Raw genomic sequence first — 25951 nt, 5'->3', positions numbered from 1 at the left:
AGGAGGTAAATATAGCTTTCAATTAAAAACAAAAGGATTAAAAGGAAACAGAAAAGGTGAGACACACTGAAATAATAAGATAGTATATATAAACCCAAATATATTAAAAATACCAATAAACATAAATGGACTAAATTCACCAATTAAAAGACAAAGACTGACAAATGGATTTTTGTCAGTAAATCTGTAAAATCTATAAATTTTACAGAAGGTACACTTATGGCATGAGCACCTGCAAAAATTGAAAGTAAAAGGACAGAAAAAGACTTATCAGGCAAATATTAAGCAAAATAAAGCCAATGTAGCTGCACTACCAACATATTAAATAGACTTTAACACAGTATTATCAGAGATGGTCACTACATAATGATGAAAGGTTCAACTAAGAAGAGACAGCAATTTTAAATGAATGCACCCAATATATAAAGCAAAAATACAACTACAAGGAGATACTAATAGGTCCACAGTCATTGCCAGAAATTTTACCCACCTTCTTTAATTCTTGATATGTCAAGCAAACAGAAAATCAGCAAGGACCTGCACAACATTATTAACTGAGCAAACTGACATATATAGAATTTTATAACCAACAATTAGAAAATATATATATTTTTTCTTAAGCACAAGTGAAAGCTGACCATGTTCTAGGGCAAAAAGATAACCTTAATAAATTTCAAAGGATAGGTATCATATAGATCATAAGTATCATATAATATCAATAATATTTTTTTAAAAGCACAAGTAACCCAATAGAAAATGGACAAAATACAAGAACATCCACATTAAAAAAAAAAAAAAGGAAACATATATAGCCAATAAATACGAAGAAGTGTTCAACATCATTGGTGATCAAAGAAATACAAATCTAACCACTATGGGAAATCATCTGTACACCCATTTGATTGGCAAAATCTTTGAGTCTGACAACGCAAAGTGTTGGGAGAGGATGCTGAGCCACAGGATCTCTTTTATGTTGCAGGTGAAAGTGTAAAGTGGTGAAACAACTTTAGAAAACAATTTGACATATCTCTTGAAGTTGAACTTTAACTTATCCTATGACCTAAAAATTCTACTCCTAGATATACAGACAAAAGAAACTTTTATACATGTATAACAGAAGAAACAAAAATATTCACGGCACTAGGGTTCACAAGAGTAAAATCGTAGAAACAACCTAAATGCTCATAAATAATGGTTTATTCACACAATAAAATATTATGCAGCAGTCAAAAAAGAAAGAACTACATGCAACAATGTGCAAGAATTTTAGCAATATAATTTTAAGTGAAAAGTCTCAAAAGGTCTCATACGACATGATGCCCTTTTATAAGTTAAAAACAAAAAATGTATTTTTAAGGAATACATATAGATGCAATAAAACGGTACAAAAACGAAAGCAAGGGAATGATCAATACAAGATCAGAATGATGGTTATTTCAGTTAGAGACAGAGGTATGAGATTACAGAGGTATGGAGAGTCAAGGACCATATGCAGAAGTAGTATGTTATAAAGTTAGTTGCTTTTATAATGGATGGTCCGTCTGTGGGTGGTTTACTACATTATTAAAAATGACTAAATAAAATAGGCCATGCATGGGCCAATGAGGAGAGTGAAATAAGAATTAAGAAAAGAAATTGAAAAATTCTGAAGCCAGGATTCAGATCAGTTTCAGGAAGGGACCATTTAGATAACACTTTGAAAAATTTTAGACAATAGTGAATAGAGGCAATAATCTTATTTTAATATGTTCAAATTAATATTTATATCATTTTCATTCATTTAAATATACGCAGTTATTTTTTATTTTATATATAACATAAGCCTTTAGGAAAACAGAGAAATGTATAACTTAGACAATCAAATCTCATTAGGAATAGTCTAGTATATTTCCATTTGTCTATGCCTGTTTTATAGGGGTCTCTTATAAAGATAAAATATTTTTTATATGATCTTACATCCTGTTTGTTCATAAAACATTGTTATATGCTTTGTCCCCTGATCCAATTCAATTTAAAAACTTACTATTTCAACACTGATGCGAAATAATTCTCAAACACTGATGTTATTCTTTACTGTTGATCACTTAGATTGTTTCCAAGTTTTCCACTACTACAAATAATTTTATGTGATAAACATCTTTGGGAACAAATGATTTTCTACCTTTTATATTGTTTCCTCAGGCTAGTTTCCCAAGAGTGAAATTATTAATCAAAGGAACTAACATCACATTAGTGAGCACTTACTTCATAGTAAGTGTAGCATATGCCAGGCAGTTATAAGTTCTTTACATTAACTCATTTAATCATAATTCTAACTGATTCACTTTACTGTATAACAGAAACTAACACAACATTGTAAATCAACTATACTCCAATAAAGATTATAAAAAAAAAAAAACAAAATCATAATAACTCTATCACGTAAGTACTATTATCCTCATTTTACAGATAAAGATACAGAGGCACACAGAGGTTAAATAATTTGCCCAAGATCACATGGCTTCAATTCCAACAATATGGATCCAGGGTCTATGCTCTTAGCTACCATGCTATATACTATTTCTGGAGGTAGGAAAAAAACCCATAAGGGTTGGTGATAATATTAAATACAGATTTTCACTTAATTACACCTTGATATGAGATGGCTGAGGTATTCTGATCCTCTAATCTTCAAAGAAATTAGCTCTATTGTTTCATCTATAATGCTATAAGGCATGAAATAGGACACTAAGCCATCTAGAATAAGCATGCTATTATTTGGTACCAAGGAAGAAAATTTGGCTACACTGGTTAAAATTCTAGCAATCTTGTAAGAAACTATGCTTTATACTGTCGTAAAGACTATTTTAACAAATAAAAATCCTTTATTTCCCAACCATTTTGAGGATGTCAAGGCTTAATTTGAAAAGCCCAACTTACATACCTTTTCGTACCCAATCTCCAGTATGAATATTTATAGTCACGCCCACTAAATTACTACTTCGCTGTCTTTTCTCCCAGAGAAAATCAAGAGCTTTTCTTGCATATTCCTATAATAAAAAAAAGAAAAGCATACTTGAAGAATTGCATATCTTTGGCAAACAGGAAACAAAGAAACAAAAATCAAAGGCCCATAGTATATTTTAAGGATTAAGTAAAATTCCAAAGATAGTCACTTATAACATACATTAAATTTCCTTACAAGTCAAAAATACTGGCTCTTTCAGCCAATTGAGTTTAGTTAAAAAGATGCTATTTAGTGCCAATGATCTCACTTTGAGACCATCCTTATTCATCTACTCTTGTAGTACAGGTCTGCATTCACACACATGTATTATTCAAGTAAAAAGAGCTGGCATAATTAAATTAACTTATTAAAATATTTCTATCTTTTAAATGCAAAGTGAAAATCTCCTTAGATACTCTAATTTACAAAACTGGAAGAGAATTTCAAAGTTGGCATGCCATCTTTGAAACAGAATAGACATTTCAAATCCTACATTTTCAACAGCCAGCAACTTCGTTAGTGAAGAGTAAGTAAATCAACTAGTATTCATTTGACAATACCAAAATTATAACCTTATAATAACATTTTTCTCTTCTTTTTTCATTTATTTTTGTCCCTTAGACACTAAATTAAAATTATTTCTGGTCAAATTCTTGGCTTTGGATGAAAATATGTTACAAAATAAAAGCAAAGAACATGTACAAAAGAGTTTCTAAGTTAAAATTAATGTCAGAGCATGAATCTACTCAGCATTTCAGAAGTACTTCTAAAAAAGAAATCATTAAACCAATTTGTCACTCTGCAGATTGAAGAATAGGGTGTAAAATAGTCTTAATTCTTGACTATTTATGCTGAATTTTTTAAACAAAGCAGATTGCAACTTTACTTAATGGTATAATTTCAGAGCTGGAAAGTTTCATAAAGATTACATTTCCCTATTCCTATCTTATAGTTAAGGAAAGAGGCCCAGTGAAATCAAAGATTTAACAGAAGTTTAAAACTGAATTATAAGACAACTAATGAGAATTCAGATCTCTTTATATAGCAATATATTAGACCAAAAAGTCAACAAACTTTTTTCCGACAGGGGCCAGACAGTAAATACTTTAGGCGTTATGGGCCATTCAGTCACTGTCACAATTACTCAACTCTGCCACTGTAGCACAAATACAGTTGTAGACAAAAATAAATAAATGAGCATGGCTGTGTTCCAATAAAACTTTATTTACAAAAACAGGCAGTGGCTGGATTTCACCTCAGACTGTAGTTTACCAGCCCTGTATTAGCTTGAGTCTCTGTCAATTGCATTAGGTTGCTTCTCTCATAATAAATCACTGTACATTCAAGAAGTTAAAGAAAAATCACAGTTTTAAAATATAAAATAACCCAGTGAAAAAAGGTTGGGCTTTGAATTCAGAAAGGCATGGATTCTAATTCTGGTTCCACTCATTCACCCTTTAGTCAAATATCTTTGAACCTCACTTTCCTCACGTGTAAATGCATCAGTATCTCAGAGTCTGTAGGCCAAATTAAATTAGAAAGTATGCAAAAATGACGTTTTTGTAAATGAAGGGAAAATATCAGTCAGCAAGTTATAGAACAAAAATTAAACCAAACAAGATAAACTTGTCCTTAAGATACTTTGAACATACAACCACACAAAGACCATTTAACTTGTTTTATTTACACTCAGATCCAAGGTCTCTAATGCTAGCATATAGTCCCTATTTATGATTGTTCTATGTGTACCATTTGCTGAATTTTAAAAAATTCTTCTAAGTTATATGTTTGAAAAATTGGCTGTTACTATTGCACTCCAATGACATGGTCAAACAATTAGCTAAAATAAAAAGTGCAAGACATAGCTAGTCCACAACAAACTATTCGGGGGATATTAAGTCTTTGGATGATGAATAATATTTCCCCTTGGAGTAAACAAACTTACAGATGAGACTTAAGTGCAAAAAACAAACTCAATGAGACTTAAGTGCAAAAATTTCACTATGTTTTAGAAGATTAGTAAAGTTTTCAGAAATGAAACAGACCATCGAGAAGTCTAACAATAAAACACAGAGATAGTATTTCATGTAAGACATTTGTGATATCAAATTTCATATAAGTAATATGGCTAAAACATTTTGTAAGAATAAATCTAAAAATTTACTTTATAGTTCGTGAACAAAATGCAAAGTTGTACTTAATATAACGTCTATGTTTTTCACAATTAAAAACTATGTGCTGGAATTTAGACAAAAAGTTCACTGAAATAACAGAAATCATCCAGTTCATTATCTTAATACTTGATCAATGAAGAAAAGCTATAAAGTTAGTTATGCCCAATACCCAGGAAATCAAAGACTATGAAAAGCAAACCTCAAATATCGTTGCTCCTGTGAATCGACTTAAAGCAGCAAACTCAAGGATCAAGGTACCTGCACAAGCTGTACAGGTATCTGTTTCAGTTCCTGTCCGAGCTTCCGGTTTTCTGATACCAAACTTTAAATTAATCTAAATAAAATCAGAAGATTATCATTAGCAATTATCAAGAGATAATGACTTCTGGATAAGAAACCATTTTTCAATCAAGACTTTTAATCAAGTCATGAAAATAACTGATAAAATAACTAAACACTGAAACTTTATCTAATGATCACTGTGACTTTCCAATTAACATCTAGGGAAGTACATTCTAAGCACATAATATTCATGGGATAAATAAGTTTTCACTTAGCTCCTTCCTCAATGATATCAAAATTCAGTATCATTATAATAATTACACAGAGGAAATACCTTCTATAACAACACTGTTCTCTGGACAGTTTGAACTAGTTAGTACCAGAATAGGAAACCATACCAGTCCTAAAAGAAATTAGGTTTAATTGAGAATTTGTGAAAAAGCAGTACTATATTAAATAGTCCTTCACAGAGAAAAAACTAATTAAGTTATAGTATATATTTAAAAGGAGGTTAAAATTTTATTTACAGGTTTAAATAATTTTGAAATATAGAGTATATTACCTTGCTGATAGACTAACAAATAACACAAAGAAAAATTTTTCAGCCAGCCAAATAATACAATATAAACCTGGATTAACCAGAACCAACCTGACCAGAAACTAGCTCTAAGGTTTTATGTGAGTTTAAAAAAATGACCATTGACTATTACAATAGCATTTCTGTCCAGCAAACACTTCTGAGTTAAACCCATTAATGCAAATGCTATCAATTATGTATTCATATCCAAGAGAGGTTGATTGTACAAATTTTCATGAGCAAAAGAAGTATTTACTAAGTGTGTTTAAGAAAGGATGGGAAGGCAGTTATTTTCTACCTGTAGTCCTCTTCTAAAAAAATAATCTTTAAAATTTTCTTGATACTTCAGAGGATAAGAAAATAATACAATTTTCTTTGTTTTACTATAATGCTGTTAGTAGCTTCTGTTTCAATTTCTTGTCTGCTTCTCATGTTATGGCAAAAGTGAAGACATGCCAGATTCGTCAAAATTCAGCGCCTCCATTTATAACAAAAACTAAAAATATTTACTAAAAGTAAATTCAATTAAATAAACATCTAGATGGTTTAAAATAACTTTGCTTTCAATTTTAATATGCTAAGAAAACAAAAAGATTAACAAGTTTAAACCACACTAATAAGCAAAGAAATTTCAAATTTTAAACCACACAAGCAAAGAAATTTCAAATTAGAACATGTTTCCATTTTTTTCCTCCTTAAATTGGCAAAAGAATGATAATATACAGTGTGGGCAGCAGTACAACACATGCACTTTTACACAACACAGGAAGTATAAAAGTAGAACCTTTCTGGAGAGCAACTGATCAGTAAGTACACAAAGCCTTAAAAAGCTCTCCCCGTTTTATGACTTATTATTTTCTCTTCTAGTAATTTATCCTAAGGGAGAAATAAGTTAAAAAGATGCATATAAGGATATTCAAAGAAGAGCTGTTTAAAAATATCACCAACTAGAAATTTAAATAAGAAATTTAATACTAGTCTGTTTCTTAAAAAAAAATTAAAAAATGGTGCTGGTCACGATCCACTAAATCAATGGGTAAACGAATGAGCTGCGACCTCCCCATTTGAAAAGCACGTTATATCATGCTGGATCTCCAGTCAGAGATTTCTTGATGGAGGAAATGAGTCTTATTTATATTGGTAGAGAAGTTACTCCAGCAAGCCAAAAGGCATGGAAATGAAAAGAAAAACAAAAACAAAAAATCCTTAGGTGTTTTGGGGAACACAAATAGATTATTTTGGCTGAAATGGGACATTCGTTTCATTGGAGTATGGGGTATGAAAGAACTTCAGAAAGAAAGTCTATTGCCAAACCATAAAGAAACCTGAAAGTTAAAGGACATTCAGTGCAACAGGCAGAGTCAGTAAAATTCTGAGGGTAGAGTAATTTGATAAAAGTTATGTTTTAGTAAGATTAATTTTTTAAGTCTCTGAAGCAAAAACCAGAGAGAAAAGAGTAAAATAGGTATTTATAATAGCTTAGGAATAAAATTATATTAGTTTCAACAAGCATAGCAGCAGTAAGAAGAGAAAAAAATTAATAGAGCTTGGTAATGGCTGAGGTGTCTGGCCTGGATAAGAGGGAAAGAGTAATAGTGTTAATAAAGAATGAAATATATCAGGAGAGAGTTCTTTCCATCTCAATGGCTTCTTTCCCTCTGTCTTAAATATAAAATTTTCTTGGGGAGAAAACAACAAAACTCCCTCAACTGATTCTGCTGCCAACTCTCTTTAACTACCAACATAGAGGAAATCTCAAAATGAATGGTCCTATACTTTCACCTACTTTGAATCCTTCTTCTTCCCCCTTTATTCTGCCACATTATATCCTTCAAGGCTCTGTTTGCACCTAATTCTCCTAATGTTTGCTGGAACATCTCCTTTTGAAACTCTCTTTTTAGGAATTTATAATACCTTACACTACTCTGTGGTTCTCCTCCTCAGTCTCCGAACAATCTCCTTTTCACTGCTCTACTTCCTCCTCATTCCTCTCTGTTCTATATTCTCTTTATACCCTCTCCGCTGGAGAGTTAACACCTACTCTTACGGCTTCCACCATATCTTCTGCACAAATAATTCTGTGCCCAAATTCCAGTCTGGCATCTGTTTCTTCCTTCTGCAGCATAATCTATTGTGTTATGCAATGACACATAAAAGGCTTTAACTAAATTCTCACACCATTCAAATGCAAATTAACTGAAATGTCAATAAAAATTTCTTACATAGCTTGAAGCATTTTTTTTCCAGCCTCAAGCAGGTGAGGAACAATGGCTGGATCACAAGAATTGATTTTTTTATAATAGCGAAGAAGTAGACAAAGACCGCCATATTTTTCAGAATTACTTACTCTTGGATAAGGAAGGCCACTGGTAGTATTGAAAGCTGGTAAAAGTTTGTAACCCAATTGCTTTGCCATTTGGAGAAGTTCATCATTGTACCACTGCATGTACTCGCCTTTTTCTTTCAGCATGATGGCCAATGAGTGTCCACCCAAAAGACCCCTAAAATCACAGAGGTGAAACATTAGCCACATTGTACAGATACTTAAACATCATCACCTAAAAAGATGTGGGTATCTTATTATCAACAATTTAGAGTACATAAGGAAAGATCACAGAAGGTCTTAACTTTTTCCCTAACTCTGGCTACTCATTTTGTAGCAAACCATATTACATAGCCAGTATAAAAAAAAAAAAAAAAAAATCAGATGTTTTATCTGATGTAAAGTGTTTGGCATTCTTAAATACCTTAAATTTTCTTAAAATAAAAAACATCCTAGAAATCATTTATCTTAACTAATTTAACAGATTTGATTTTAAGAAATTTTAAATTTAATTATAGCATCATGAAATCTCTGACTCTTAGCATAACATTAAAAAAAAACCAACTCCCCACTCTGTATTAAATGTAATAGACTAATACACTCCGTGAAAAACTACAAAACTATTTCTTAAATTTAACTGAAGAATAGATTCACTTTGTCTGAAAAAGGAAATGAGTTACAATAACACAAAAGTAACCATTAAATATAAAACTACATGTTGAAACGTGAATTAATAAATCCTGTAATTTCTGTGTCCCAAGAATATTTCAAACTGTTTAGTTCAAAGGTAATCCTATAAATTCAGTTTCATTTGGCTTGAAGAGGTGCTGGTTAAGGTTAGTAAACTAGATAATCTGGCGAAAAACCTGCGACATAGCTAATACTCAAATTTTCAACCTATAGTCAGTCCTTTTTTAACAACAAACAAAGATTGCCTTTGATTTGAGTCTACAACTATTCCCTGTTGCTCTCTGTGCCTCATGTAATGCAGGGTCATCCCACAGCCTCTGTGTTTTATAATACCCCAACTTTTATCTTTTAAACCTAAGAAATTTCTTGCTTTATAACCATCAAGAAATAAAGAGTGTACCCTTGGCTTTTCTGTTATTAAAATTAGAGCTTTAGTGTCGTCTCACATACTTACCCAAGAACTCTGATGTTTGTTTCAAAGACTGATACAACTACATCATTATCTAAATTAACATCTCTTAAAACTTTTCTCACCGCATCTTCAAATTCTTTAGTTTTATTTAATACCTAGGAGAAGAAAATTATTGAAAACAAAGTCCTTTTTGACCAAGACATAGAGAAATACCCTCAAAATGAGCTGCTAATAGCAAGTTAATACCTTAAGACTCTAAAAAGTAACACATACAAAAAACTTTTCCCTTAAGCCTATTATAAAAATGTGATACTATCTAAAACTGAAAAAAATTAAATGCTTATTTATATTGCAAGGAATCTTTATTTAGACACACTGAAATATCACTAGGACTTTAAAACAATCATCATCCGAACTGCTAGCTGGTGTGTATGACCCATGACTTAGAGCCACAAGAGGTGAGCTCTACTGGGATTTGGCTTCCAAGTCAAAACAAAACAAAAATCACCCTATTCACCAAACATCATTTAAAAAGTTGCTTAGTCTCAGAAGAAAGCACATCCTTCAACCGATCCGAAATCATACACCACTTGCCATCTTCACCCCATGGATGCCGTAGCCCCTAACTAAGGAGGCAGTGCAATGTCGGGGTCAAGACCAAGCCCTGATTTGAATTCTGGTTCTTACTTCTCTCTCTGAGCCTGTTCCTTCATCTACAAAAAGAGGAAATACCTACTCTCATAGGTTTGTTTTCCTAAATGAGGTAATGCATGTACAGTACTTTTTAGTAAAGCGCCTGACTTAGTTAAGTGCTTGATACCATTACCATTATTACCATTATTACCATGAGGGTCTAGAATCCTAAGTTAAGAACTCCGTGGATGCTTGCAATGAACTCCATGAAAGGGGGGGTGGTCACTGTCATTACACAGGTTGCTTTAATTTTTCAGTCTAAATTAAGGCTGCACAAGTAGATGTTACTTAGATCCCAGGTCCATTAAAAGTGGTTTCCCTTTACTTGACTGTTTAATCTTTTTGTTTGATAATATTTTATAGTGCTTTCTCACTTGATTTGATACTTCACTAAAAATTCTAATTTAGGTATAAAACATTCCACATAAGAGTGTCTGACTAAAATTCAAGTAAAAGTAAAATTTAGGGTAAGCCTTGAGTAAAATATAATACAAAACCTGATTTTAAATTGAGTGCTTTCCCTTCTTAATCTCAAAGTCCGTGTAAATTCTGCAGCCACAAATGCAGATGCGCACAGCCCTCTATCACTTCTAGAAGGAAACACAACTGTTCTACTCACTCCTCACACACACACCCCTTCTTAATATCATTTTGTTCATTTTATTCCTCCAAAGTCTATCTCCCGAGAATTGTTCCCAAGAATAGTACCAGTGCTATTTGTTTCAAAGGAGAATAAAAATGGGAAGAGAGTTCTTTGTCCATAATTAGCTAAAAATTCATTCTAACAGCTCCATTAGTTGATTAGTTTCTTCAGCACCTAGCTGATAACAAAGAACAAACTCAGGTCTCTTCCCTACCCCCATTATCTTTAATTTGTTCAATATCTTTCTTTCTGTTGATTTCATGGCAATGTTGAATTTAGTGGTAAATTTAAAGTTTTAGTGCTTGACTTCATTACAATCAATAGAAACTAGATGGCTAGAATTATGAACAAGAGTTTAAATTGAAAGATCAAACTATGACAATAGAAGTTCTACTTAACATATTATGGTATGACCAAAATAAAAACAATAAGGTTATATCCTGTCCCAAGTAATATGTCCTCTAAGATTTTCAAATAAACAAACCACAAATCAAAAAATGATCACAAAGTAAATTAGAAATATTAATAGTTGTATTGATAAAATGTACAAGATAACTTTCCTTCTAAACGTAGGAAAAAACTTCCAAACTACTTTAATTTCTTCTAATTCTTCTGTTTAAATAGATAACTATTGATACATATCTTAGATATCTAATCTAGGTCCTTCTGAAGTGAAAACAGGGGCCCAGAGAAGTTAAATAATTTGGCCAAGGTCACATATCATATTAGGTGATCACTTCTTGGTACTCCCGGCTACGAGGAGTTAGAACTCAAGTTACACCAAACATTACTGAAAGTGTGGTCCACGGACCAGCAGCAACAGCACCACCAAGTGGCAACTTACTAGAAACACATGTTCTTGGGCCCCATCTTCAGTCTACTGGATCACAATCTGCATTTTATTTTAGCAAGATCCCCAGATGACCTGTAGTACACTGAAGTTTAAAAAGCACTGCATTATTACACAGTGGTTCTCAAAGTTTAGCATACATTAGAATCATCTGGAAGCTTGTTAAAAAAACCAGACTGCTGGGCCTTACTCCCAGACTTTCTGATTCAATAATGTCTGGGATGAGGCCCTACAATTTGCATTTCTAACTAGCTGCCAAGTGATGCTGATGCTGGTGGTGCTGGAATCATATTTTGAGAACCAATGTCAAAGTGGTATAACTTCAAAGCAGGATAGAATCTTTATAATAATGGCTGCTCAATTAGAGACCAACAGATTTCTAAATATAGGAAAGTTATGCAGCCTAGAAGCACATTTTCTCCTTCATTTCTGATAAAAATTTTAAAAACACAGAGAATATCAGAGGTCCATGTTCATAAAAATCAGTAAAAGCTTACACAGAGAGATGATGGAGAACCTACTGTATATAAGGATAAAGCCAAGATGACAGAATGAGAAACAAACTTAAGTCCACCTATGGTCTTTCCTAATACACAGCTACTGCTCCTCTCTCACTCTACCATATCAAGATAGACCTGATGTGCATTATCCAGCTATACTTATAAATAAATAACACCACTTAGTTTCTCCCAGGGTGGTAATTTGTGCCTCCTGGGATACTTGTTTATCTTTTTCTCTTCTATCACAGCAGAACACTATACCAAAAATAAGGACCACTAAACCAAAAATAAGGTACACAATATTCTCTCTCATTCTCATAGTCATTATAATATGGTTCACACATTCCTTTAATCTCTGAAAAATGAAGTCACAACTTTCAAAACCCTGATACAGCTAAAAAGGTCTAAACAACCATGGTCTTCTCAACAAAAAAGCTCTTCTCAACCATGGCTGAATTTTATAAACAAGAAGCTTGAGAGGAATAAATAATAATGCCCAGTCCCACTCCAGGAAAATTAAATCAGAATAACCTGGGAGAGAAGTATATTTTTTAAAACTTCACAGGTAATATTCCCAAGGTGCTGATATAGTTGACAGTCTCTGGTTCAAAAAGAAAAGAAAAAGAAAAAAGAATCACCCAGTGAAAGAAGAATGTAGAATCAATACTGGGAAGAAAAGCCCGGTTCTGAAAAATTTCTGCCACCACAAAGATTTTTCGTCTTTTTAAAAAAATATTAATCAATACTTCAGACATTAACTCAAAGTTGAGAACTATGCCTTAAGGAAAATCCTGAAACAAGCCTAATTTTTATACCGTAAATGATCTGAGAGTAAAGAACTAGAAAGATACTACCTTTAGAAATCATGACATCTGGAACTCAATCATTCCCCTCTGCCATCACAAACTGTCCCCAACTAGAATTAATTTAAATGATTTTGTATCCCATGAGGTTTAAAAGGAGTGCCAAGTAGTGATCACTTGGTGCTAAAAATCACTTCTGAGAAAAAATTAAATTTTTAATGAACATAATACATAAAAATTCTAATTTAACAATTTTAGTATGATTGTGGCATGTCTTTCTGGAATAAGAATATCAAGGGCATTTTCTAGAATTACTTTCTTCCAATATCATCAACCTCCTTGTCCAAAGGGAAACAACCTTCCTGATTAAGGGGCCATCACATAAGCTGACATACCTATAAATTATTTGAGTATCTCCATGATTCTACATAATTTCACTTGACATTCACATGACATTATCAACTCAAGAGTGTGAAAGATTTATTTAGAAGCAACGATCAAATCATCTTAAATTCTGAAGGCTTCTATTTCAGACTTACTGTGTAACGATTATATTCGTAATACTTGAGTGCACATATTAAGAAATTTGTAAAATAATTCAAGAAGAATCAAACCTACCACAAGAGTGTCCAAAGAATCAATCAGTGTCAGGGAAAATCTAAGAAACAAGTATGGTGAGATACACAACATCAGAATTCTGAATATCTTATCCATGAATGTATAAGCAGACGTATCTACATCCTACTGACTGGAAGCTTCCATTAACTAGTACTTCCATGCATCTACAGTACCGTGTAACTTGTAAAACACTGCAAGAACCTGAAAAGTCTTAACATCACATTTATGTTCAGCATAACTACATATCTTTCAAAATGAACAGAAATATTCATTAGCTCTCTTAAAAGCAAATAAAAATACTAAAGCATCAACATCTTATAACACATCAGTGACTTTATATACATCCTAAAAGTTACATCCATCTTAACAAACTACTCAACTTTTCACTGATCCAAGAGGTAAACTGATTAATATTTTACAAAAGATAACAGAAAGGAATAAAGGAACTTAATGTAATACTTAAAGCAGTCTTTGAAATTTAACCAATCCCCACATATACAACTGCACACTGCCTCTGAATGTCTTAAGACTTGGGAACTCTGAGATGCCATGCCATCCCCTTTGTTAATACTCACTTTCCCAAGGCATCATCAACATCACCCCGACTTGGCTCTTGGCCTCTAACTCGACCTCTGCAGGTCAAAGGCATGAGTTCATCAGCTGGGTACGCATGTTCCTGCAAGGAAAATCTCAGTGAGTCACTAAGGAAAACAAGAGAAAGCACCCATCATTTAGAGAACACAACTTTTCACAGGTTTTTTTTTTTTAAGTAAAATAAAAGTTAATCAAAAATTCTACTATCCTTACAGTGTATGGAACCTTAAAAGAAAAAAAAAAAACTTTTTAGCTATAAATATAATACATGCTTGGAAAAAAAACACAGGAAAATATTTCTTTGAAAATCTGACAATCCCTTTCCCCTCCACCCAATCTCACTCCCAAGAGATAATTACTGTTACAATTGGCATTTATCCTTCCAGATTTATCCACACACACTGGAATACATGCACATATATCATTTAAAAATTTCATTTACAAATAGGTACTCATGCCATATGCATACACTGTCCTAAAATTTGTTTACTTAGATCACTATGGGGTTTTCCATGCTGGAATTTTACAGATGTATTTTATTCTTTTTAATAACTGCAAAGTGATAATTTAATATTAGTTTGTATTATTGAGTACTTATGTTCTAAGCACTGTTCCATATACTTTATTTATCACACAACCCTCTGAAACAGATTCAATTATTTCCATTTTATAGATGAGAAAACTGAGGCCCAGAAAAGTTAAGTAAGCCTATGTCACGCAACTAGTAAATGATGGATCCAGAATTCGAACCTGGCAACCTGACTCCAGAGCCCATACACTTACTTCATAGTACTTGCTCCTCACAGTATTCCTAAGAATGAATATGCTACAATTTATTTATTTATTCCTCTATTGATGAACATGCAGGTTGAACACAATTTTTCACTGTATAAACAATGCTTCAATAAACAGCTATATGCCCATGTCTTTTGTACATATGCTTGTATTTCTATGGATTAAATCCCTAAAGCCAGACCCAATGGGTCGAAGGTACGGATATTTAATTTTTGATAGCTACTATCAAACTGAAGACACCGATTTACATTCCTACAATACTCTAACATAGCAGATGATCAATAGTTTACATTTTGCCAACAGCCTGGATAAAAAATGGTATCTCAAGTTTCATTATTAATGAGGATAAATATCTTTTTGTATTAGCCATTGCTATTTCTTTTTTTGAAATGTCTGTTTATACCCTTTGTTCATTTTCTGTTGGTTGTCTTATTAGCCAAGAGACTCCTTATACACTGTTATACACACAGTAAACATTTGTCTCCTGTCTTTCATTTGGCTTTTAACTCTGTTTATGGTACTTTTTACTTTAAGCTTTAAATATGTAGTTATATCTATTAGTCTCTTTCTTCATAGTTTCTAAATTTCAGGCATGGTTAAGAAGGCTATCTTGAGTCTCTGAAAACAGTACTCTTATAATTTTAATTTTTTTATGTCTAGATATTTACTCCACCTGGAATCTAATTTTGTTTATGATGTGAAATAGGGATGTAACTGTATTTGTTCCCCCAAATAGCCAATTTCTTATATACCACCTTTTGAACTATTCATCCTTTCCCTAATTGCTTGAAATACGGCTTATTAGTTCAAAAGTGTCTACACAAACATACAGTTCTGTAGCTTCTACTTTGTTCTACAAACCTACTTCCTGCTCCAAAACCATTATCTTAATCCTTCTATCTTTGCAACATGCCTTGCTACTTGGTTAAGCAATTCACTCCCCTCAATTATTTTCTTCTAAATTTTCTTAATGACTTTTTCAAGTTTACTCTTCTGGATAACTTTAAAATTTCCTTAAAATTCCATTGAGAGTTTAATTGGAAGAGCCTAAATTGGGGAGAATTGATATCTTTACCCACTAAATCTTCCGATCTAGGAATACTACATCAATATATTAATTCAGATCTTCTTTTATGAATTCAGTTTCCTCATATAGGTCTCACATATTTCTTAATATTTCTTAATAGGTACTTTTTTATTGAAATAGGTTGATGTACAAAGTTATGTTAGTTTCAGGTGTACAACAGAGCTATTCAACTAATAGGCACTTTATAGTCTGGCATACTATTGAATAGATTTTTTTTAATGAATGATCATGACAGAGTATTTCTAGTCTAGGTGATAATGAAGCACATGCAAGAATCCTCCCTCCTGTCTACTACAAACACAGTGAAATGTTGTATAAATTTTTAAAATTATTTTTAATACATAGCTGAGCTTGAGAATGAGGAAAGAAATGTTCAAGTACCAAAACTGAATAGCTGAGTGTAGAAGGTGAAGCTGCACTGACCACAACATGGGCATTAGGAATAAAAAGACAGGCCTTAGTGGGAAATATGTTAATGCCCAAAGGGTATGAGATTTGATGCTGTTGGCCCTGCATGCATGGCCATAAGCCAGTGAAGTAGGTTCTTTAAGTTGGGTAGTTGCTTCAGTGAAACTGGACTAGAATATCTCCACCTACTGGCTGAGGGTCTTAACAGAAAAGGAGGGAAACAAGAAAGACCTGCTGTAGTTTGTATTTTCTTCACCAGGGGAGTGTCCCTAAAAGATTCTTCTAAAATTAATAAAATATGACTATGAGAAACATTTAGAAGCTAGAATCACTATATTTACATATTTCAACTTTAGACAATATTTATTGACTACCTGACAAGAATAATAGGATTAATATACTCATACCTTTCCCCAATTCAACTTAGGATTTTTATCAATTATATTATTATAGGCAGTTTTCACTTTGCATGTTTTCACTATACACTTACAAATTGAGATCCACAATTTACTTAAATAAACTCTCAACAACATAGTTCAAATCTCAGGTACCACTGTATTATTAAGTAATTGCACAGAATGCAAACTTTGATGCTAGTTCTTCTTCAATCCACAGATCACTATGTAAATAATCAGTGATCAATCACACAACTTCTTTCAAAGTGGAATCAGTGACTGATCACTGTGTATCTATTGTTTAGTTCACAGACAGACAGCCCAAGCATGAAGTTATGTGCCTCCTTGTCACCTAGTGATAATTCTACACGACAGTTTGACAATTTATAAAAATAAATAATCAAAAGAGGAAATTAACCAACGAGGATGAAAGTTCGCAAAGAAATGAAAAGTGATAACACTGTAAGTGAAATTCAAATTGAACATAAAAGGGGTTATAGAAGAAACAGCTGACCATGGAATGTTGATCCTGCTGCCATTCAAACAGTATCTAGATATGCAGCCAGAGGAATTTAGTGAAGGCCAAATTATCCACGTAGATGAAAAAAGTGGTTGTGACATAAAAGGATAAAGACATTGCAGAGGAAATAATGCCTGCAGAAAACTCCCCATTAAAGGAATTCCCAGAGATATTTCATGACACAGAGGGCAAAGGGTACAATTTTTGAAGCTGATCCAAATATTGAAATTTCTATACCATCTATACAAGGTATAGCAGAGGTGTATGGTCCATATCTTAAGTTATACAATGAGAAGAAGGCAAGCAAGGCAAGCACTGTTCTAACTTAGTGAAGTTTTTGCAAAGAAATAACATTTTAAATTTCAAAGTCTCTAATATTTTGAATTATGGTATACTAAATAATAGTTTCAGCTATTTAAAAAATTCCTCTGTACATTTATATTCATCAGAAAGAAAATTGTTAATGTTTGACAAAGATTTTAAAAGGTTTATAACATTTGTATTCTGGTCTGGAACCATAATTCCCGCAGTTGCTAGTGTTAGAATTCTACTTAAATGGAGTCAATGCACACCATTTTTCTTTGGCTTCTCCATTCTTGAGTTTTTATTTTGATTCATCTCTTGGTTGCCTGAACTTTGTTCTCACGTAAGTTATTTTTGTTTAGTTATTTTAAAATAGTGTCATCAGTACTGTTATTTCTCTGGTATTCCTGGGTTAGGCTGGCTCTTGTCTTACACTTGAAGAACAATCTGAATGGTTATAAAATGCCTGCAACATATATTCTTTCCTTCAGAAATTTGAAATACTATTCCACACCCTTCTTGTTCATTAAGTATCACCTTGGCAAAGTTTCTAAGACTAGTCTGATCTTTTGTACCTTGAAGATGACTTGTTCCTCCTATACCTGTATGTCCATATGATTCTTAATTCTTAAAATTCAGCAAAAATATTCCTGATTCCCAATGTCCAACTCTATCCTACTGCCTCTCTCTAAACTTGATTATCTAGATTCCAAACTCACAGCACATTAGCAGCAAAAAAACAGAACAGAGGTCAGGAACACTAAACACATGGTCAACACAAAGGGAAAGACCAAAAATAATTTTTTTTAATTAAAGGGCTTCCCTGGTGGTGCAGTGGTTAAGAAGCCGCCTGCCGATGCGGGGGGCACGGGTTCGAGCCCTGCTCCGGGAAGATCCCACATGCCGCGGAGCAACTAAGCCTGTGTGCCACGACTACTGAGCCTGTGCTCTAGAGCCCACATGCCACAACTACTGAACCCGCGTGCCTAGAGCCCGTGCTCTGCAACAAGAAAAGCCACCACAATGAGAAGCCCGCACACCGCAACGAGGAATAGCCCCCGCTCGCTGCAACTAGAGAAAGCCCGTGCGCAGCAACAAAGACCCAATGCAGCCAAAAATTAATTAATTAATTTAAAAAAATTTTTAAATTAAAGTAGACTAAATACAAAAAGCACTGCAGACTGCAATCCTTCAGGTATTTTAAAAAGTTCTGTGCTCTACAATGATTTATTTCCTGAGGAAAGGATTCCAGGCAACAAATGTTTTGATATAATTAGAATCCACATGCAGCTACTAAATTCTGAATTCAATATTTTATAATATTAATATTATATATATATATTTTAGTATAAATTCCTAATTACTTTCACATGTGTCTTTTAGCTGTCAAGTTCCTAACTACTTTTTCAGTTAATTCCAATAGAATCGTGATTTACCAGAATGCACAATATTTTTATTGCTTTAGAGTTTTATATCTAACACATATAAACAACACTTAGAAGTAACTCAAGATAAGTAATATTTTTTAAAACCTGCTGATATATTTTGCAAGGTACTTTGTATGAGATCATTCAAATGTTAATTTGATTGTAAAGAGCTCCTTACTTTTTAAACCGCTGCTTATAAAGCTTAATACTACTATTTTTAGGGTTTTGCAAAACACACACACACATACACAAACACCTTTGTCTGAAATAAACTCAAACCCTAAGCTCATCCAGGTAAGAAAAATATTAATAGCAACTGCAAACCAGAATAATCCAATAAGAGAGTTTTGAACCAGGTGTAAAAATACTTTATGTCCCCGTTTCAACATTAAGGATAGAAACAAAACCACAGCCTTTTCTTTGGGTTAACCACAAAGCAAACTACAGTTGGTTTGCATAAATTCAGAGCAATGCATACATGGCACATAAACAGCTGTATTACACTTCAAACATCCTGGCTATTTGAGGTTACAGTAATGCTTTCTCTTCACAATGTATTGCCAAGACAAAGGATAAGAAATTCATACTGCTATGACTCAGAGCCAGAAAAAAAAACGTTTAAAAATTAACACTCAAAATAAAACTCAGGTGATAAACGAGTTCTATAATCAATTAAGTAGAACAGGTGCCTAGCTAAAAATAGGAGCAAAAACATAAAATAAAACAAAACATAGTAGACTCTCCACATCAGATTCTAAATTTACTGGCACTTTGATATAACTCTGCTTCAAAACACTCAAATCAAAGTGGCATCCAAAACTGACTTTTTAGTAAAACCAATTCCAAAAACTAGGCAAAGGGAAGAGACTTTATTCTGCTAATAAGACAAAAGTATTATTTATAATAGTGAGTTATTGAAGATATCAAATCTATTTAATTTCCCATTAAGTTACATACATTTCAAATGTTTTATTCCAGATCCTTATTGTTAAACACCTCCCTCCTTGAGGCAGGTAAGGTATTCCTTCCTAAAATAAAAACTAAATGATACTTAATAAATCATCTATCATATATTGAGAGCATATGCTAATTACTGATTGAACTTGCATAATTTCTCAGTTCTCTTTTCACCCCAAGTCAAATTTTCCTTTTTCCTTTTGTTCACTATTTATACTCACTTATTAAACCATTTTTCAGGTGTTTAGGATTCCATTTATCTAAACTATTAAATTATTAATACTTCTACATTGAACATATGATCCTTTGAGGTAACATATTTTCTGGAATGTTTCTCAGTGCTGAGGAGAAATAAGTAACAAACTGCAGTTGTCTCATAAGATTTTAAATTAATCACAACAGAGTAGAATGTTAGCATGCTTTAAAAGTTTCTACTCAAAATACGATGAGAGGGGCTTCCCTGGTGGCGCAGTGGTTGAGAATCTGCCTGCCAATGCAGGGGACACGGGTTAGAGCCCTGGTCTGGGAAGATCCCACAGGCCGCGGAGCAACTAGGCCCGTGAGCCACAATTACTGAGCCTGCGCGTCTGCAGCCTGTGCTCCGCAACAAGAGAGGCCGCGATAATGAGAGGCCCGTGCACCGCGATGAAGAGTGGCCCCCGCTTGCCGCAACTGGAGAAAGCCCTCGCACAGAAATGAAGACCCAACACAGCCATGAATAAATAAATAAATAAATACATACATAAATGTGAAATACTTTAAAAAAAAAATACGATGAGAACAAAAGTTTCCAAATTCTTCAATATATGTTAATCAATTTGGTTTTGATCAATCATAAAATAAATTGAACTTATGAAATAATATTATATGAAATAAATGATAATAAATAATGTTATAATGAAATAAAGTCCTGCTACCAACAGATTGTTTTAGGAAGATTGTTATCAATAATGCAGAAAAAGCATTTGACAAAATTCAATAAATACCCTGTGAAGATGAAAATTCTCAGCAAACTAGAAATAGAAAGGAACTTAATTAATATAGAGCATCTATGAAAAACCTACAGCCAATATCATACTTAATAGTGAAAGGCTAACTGCTTTCTCCATAAGATTAGGAATGATACAAGGAGCTCACCACTTCTTTTCAACATAATACTGTAAGTCCTAGCCACTGCTATAAGAAGAAATAAAAGGCACATAGTTTGGAGGAAGGAAGAAGGAAAAGTCTTTGTTTGCAGGTGACATGATTGACCATGTGGGAAATCCTAAGGAATCTACCAAAAAAGCTACTAGAAATAATAAGTGAATTTAGCAAGGATCTAAGGTTATCAGAAAAAAGTTGTATTTCTGTATAACATCAATGGACAATTGGAAACTAAAATTTGAAAAACTACAATTTACAATAGCATAAAAAATATGAAATAATTATGAATAAATTTAACAAAAGATGTGCAAGACCTGTACACTGGAAAGTACAAACCATTGCAAACATTAAGAACTAAATAAATGGACAGAGACATCATGTCATGGATTGAAAGGCTTGATACTGTTAAGAAGTCAATCTCTCCAAATTGATCTATAGATTTCAACATAATCCCAATCAATAGCTCAATAGGCTTTTTTTTGTAGAAATTGACATGATTCTAAAATTTACATGGAAATGCAAAGAACCTAAAATATTCAAAACAATTTTGAAAAAGAACAAAGCTGAAAGACTTACATTGCCTGATTTCAGGACTCAATATCACTTAATTCAAGACAGGGTGATACTGATGTACAAATAGATATTTACCAGTGGAAAAAAATACAGAGTCTACAAACAGACCCATGCATATACAGTTAACTGATTTTACAAAGGTGCCAAAGTAATTCAGTGGGGCAAGGATACTTTTTGCAACAAATAGTGCTGGAGTAATTGGATATCCACATAGAAAAAATATATATATAAACAAACCTTTACCTCACACCATATATACAAACATTAACTCAAAATGGGTAATAGATCTCATTGAAAAAGCTAAAATTATAAAACAGCTAGAAGAAAACAAGAAAATCTTTGTGACCCTGGGCTAGGCAAATATTTTTTTAAGTAGGCTATAAAAGAGATGAATCATAAAAGAAAAAGGATAAATTGGACTTGGTCACAATTTAAAACATTTGCACTTCAAAGGACATTAAGAAAATTAAAAGGCAAAGTACAGATGGGGAGAAAATACCTGCAAAACATATATGTGATAAAGGACTGATATCCAGAAAATATATATCTCTTATGACTCAGTTGTAACAGGACAAATGACCTGATTTTAAAATGGCAAGAGATCTGAACAGATGTTTCACCAAAAAAAGATATACTAAGCACATGGAAAGATTTTCAACATCATTAGTCATCAGAAAAAAATCAAATTAAAATCACAACAAAATACCACTACACACCCACTAGAATAGCTAAAATTAAAAAGACTGAAAATACATAGTGTTGGAGAAGGTGTGGAATGCAAAATGTTACAGTCACTTTAGAAAAGTTTGGCAGTTTCTTATAAAAAGTTAAACTTAACCTTCCCATATGACCTAGCAATCCCATTCCTAAGTATGAAAATGTATGTCCACATAAAAATTTGCATTCACAGGTTCACAGCAGTCTTTTAGTAATAGCCAAAGACCAGAAACAAGCTAAATACTTATCAACTGGTGAATGAATGAATAAACTGTGTTCTATCAAATCAACGAATACTACTGAGCAATAAATAGGAACTACAATATCTCCAACAACATGGACAAATCTCAAAAAACATCACGCTACAGGAAAGAATGTGAACCAAAACACTACATACATATTTTAAGATGCCATTGATATGAAATCCTAGAAAAGGGAAAACTAGTGACAAAGAGCAGATCACAACGGTTGCTAGAGGTCAGAGGTGGAGAAAAGCAACTGACTGCATAGGAACATGAGGAAGCTTTTTGGGGTGATGGAAATGTTCTAGATGATAAATGTGGTGGTAGTTAAACAACTGTATACAACTGTCTGACTCGGAACCATGCATTTGAAATTGGAAATCTTTTTCTCTGTAAATTCTACCTAAATAAATAGAAAGACCTGGCTCTATTAAAATCCTACATGGAGTATCAGAGTGTGATTAAAAAAAAAAAAAACTATGAGAGGATACTAGAGAATTTCTTAAGTCACTCTGGCAGATTTTTAGGATGTTCTATAAGTAGAGGCCAAGGAACAATGGTTAATAAAAGGTAGTCCTACAATCGTCCACGCAAAAAAATGTACATATACATTTCTACCTTCCCTCCTCCCAACTATTAATATCACTTCTAAACTACTTTATTTACAGAATTACTCTTTTTGATGAAGAAACTATCAAAAAGAAACATTAGGTACACAGTTTCAAAAAGGAAATATGAAAAAGTTCTAGAGATGGATGGTGATATTTACACAACAATGTGAATGTAATTAATGCCATAGGACTGTACACTTAAAAAGGGTTAAAATGGTAAATTTTACGTTATGTATATTTTACCACAATAAAAAATGTTTTTGAAAAATTAGAAAAAAAATAATTCTAAGAAAACTTACATAAATCTAGAAATCCACAAGAAAGTTACATTTTAAAACAGTTCCTTTTATTTAAATGGAAAAGACTGATCTCTTTCTCTGAACTGCACTCACAAAATCAAGCTTAAAAGTGGTTATTGGTATGGTGCTACTAGTTAAAGGAAACTGTGCTTACCAACGACTTTAGAGTTTATTTATAATGTTTAGGGCTCTACCAAAGTAGTTTCTGCTTCTAACAGTGAATAATTGAGTCATCTACAGTAGACAGGAAAAGCATCAGAAGACAAAGATCAGATCAGAGAGCTCAGATCCAAAATGGTTATTTGGTGGCCTAAATACATGTATTTTGTCATCTAAATTAATCTGCAAACAGACCTCAGCACAAATACTAAAAACATGCTAATAGAAGCCCTAAAGTAGCTGTGGCCTAAGGTTAAATAAGGTCACGCAAGAACTGCCAAAACAAACATCTAATTTCATGCTATTTGGGGAAAAGAGAAAGCCATCTGTGCAATTCATTGTGGATAAACTGCAGGATGATTGGGGCTAGAGATCTATCAAGTACAGTCGTTACGATTGTTGGTATTTATGCTATTAATTGATAAAATCAGAAAATTTTTGGATGTAACACCAAGAGATGGTAGAGATGTAGTAATCTACCTAAGGCTGGCAGGGCATTGTTATTGAAAAACAGCATTAATAGGACATTGGGAATCATTAAAAAAAAAAAAAAAAAAAAAAAAAGCTCAAAGGCCGCATGCCTAGAACAAGGAAAGAATGAGTGTGTTTGAAGAAAGTTCTACGCACAATCTAGGGAATGAGTTCTGAGTTAAAGCCTCGATAAATTTTAGGAGGGCAATTTCAATCTCAGGTAGAGAATGAATTACTAGGAGCAGTGATGGTAGCAGCAGCAGTTGGTAGCAGTAAACTCTTACATAGTGCTTCCTATTTGTCGGACACAAGTTCTAAGCACTTTAGTTGTATTAACTTGTTTAATCCTTACAACAACATTGTGAGGCAGGTGAACCATTTTAAAGAGATGAAGAAATAGGTTCAGGGAGATTTGGTAACTTTCCCATTGTAACTCAGCTGGTAGGTGGCAGAGCCACCTCAGGGTGTCCTGCTCCATTTCCAGGGTTCTTGCTCTTAATCAGATTATTTTGCTTGTCTTTGGAAAATAACTGTGTTTTCCCGGGAACCAAGAAAGTTAAAAGGAATTGCTGTAATTGTATACTAGACTGGAGAGAAATATTTTTAAAAACTAGTAAGAAATGAAAAGTTTTCAACATTTATTAAATGCCCACCATGTGCCAGGCATTTTACATTTTAGCATAGTAGGCAACTGACTACACCAAAGTAAACAGAGTTATAGATCCCCAAATTTACCATTAACTCGTATTTTTAATAAAATTTACTAAATGATTTCTTTGATTTTAAAAGGCAAAGATATATCACAATAATCAAATGCAAAAAAAAAAAATTTGATTACACCTTCACAGGAATTCAATTCAGTTCTTTCAAAACCAAAAAACCAAAACATAAAACATTTATGTACCAGGCATGATGCTAGCTAGGCACGGGACATATAGAAGATGAATTTATTAAAAATTAAAGAAAATGGTCTCTTGTTCTCAAAAATCCTAGAATCTACAATAATCCTTTGTACTTATCCCCATTTTACACAGGAAGACACTGCTCAGGGGGATTAAATGATCTGTTTAGGGTCCAAGCTAAATAGCTGAGATAGGATTTGAACTCAAACCCGTCTCACTCTAAAACCTATATACACTTTTACTCTATAGCAAGCTAATAGTGTTTCTGAGTATAGGAACTAGAAAAAATTTTCAACTGACTTCATATAACAAGTACAGGGCACCTGGTCTCTGTTTACTATTTTAGAACTGTTTCATGTTAGTTGAGAACCTGAAAAGGGGAAGTGTGAATTCTAGACTAAATCTTGGGTTACAAACCTCACATAAATTGAGCATAGCACAAGTACATTGCAAGAGTCACTCATGTTGTAAAATAGTTGAATATTTTAAAATACATATTGCAGTAGACTGCAGATGGCTGTGACTCCACTGAAAAAATGGAGGGGGGTGTTAATTCCAGGAGTTTCCAGTCTTTGGAATTGAAATCCTTCTCTTTTAGATCTTGTAGGCAGGTGGGTATAGAAAGTTACCCAGTTAGGGTCCAATAAATAGGAATTGGACCAGGAAGTCCTCTGAGGGCTGCCCTTGGTACCTGCTCTGTCAGAAACCCATTTCTATAGTAGGAAAAAATGTACTGATCTAACTTTCAGCTGTTTACCTAATAAGGAACAAGATGTTAAAGATACCGTGCTTTA

General features: G+C 33.1%; 1 protein-coding gene across 4 annotated transcripts in view; it reads right to left on the bottom strand.

The window, feature by feature from the left end:
• The window catches only part of EDEM3 (ER degradation enhancing alpha-mannosidase like protein 3), an 85973-nt gene that overhangs the window by 53721 nt on the left and 6301 nt on the right, over positions 1-25951 (bottom strand). For 3 of the 4 annotated variants that reach the window (XM_082401466.1, XM_082401467.1, XM_082401469.1), the window contains 6 exons: positions 14127-14227; positions 13552-13591; positions 9487-9599; positions 8367-8520; positions 5360-5494; positions 2924-3029 (listed from right to left, as the gene is read on the bottom strand). In XM_082401466.1, coding sequence (XP_082257592.1) covers positions 2924-3029; positions 5360-5494; positions 8367-8520; positions 9487-9599; positions 13552-13591; positions 14127-14227 — 649 coding nt within the window. Of the gene's footprint in view, positions 1-2923; positions 3030-5359; positions 5495-8366; positions 8521-9486; positions 9600-13551; positions 13592-14126; positions 14253-25951 lie in introns of all 4 variants that reach the window. The other variant, XM_082401468.1, reaches the window with a different exon arrangement.

This window comes from Balaenoptera borealis (genome assembly GCF_965194805.1).
Source record: "Balaenoptera borealis genome assembly, chromosome: 1".
Taxonomy (NCBI): Eukaryota; Metazoa; Chordata; class Mammalia; order Artiodactyla; family Balaenopteridae; genus Balaenoptera; species Balaenoptera borealis.
Note: the sequence above shows the minus strand (reverse complement) of the source record. Positions and strands in the feature narration are given on the sequence as shown.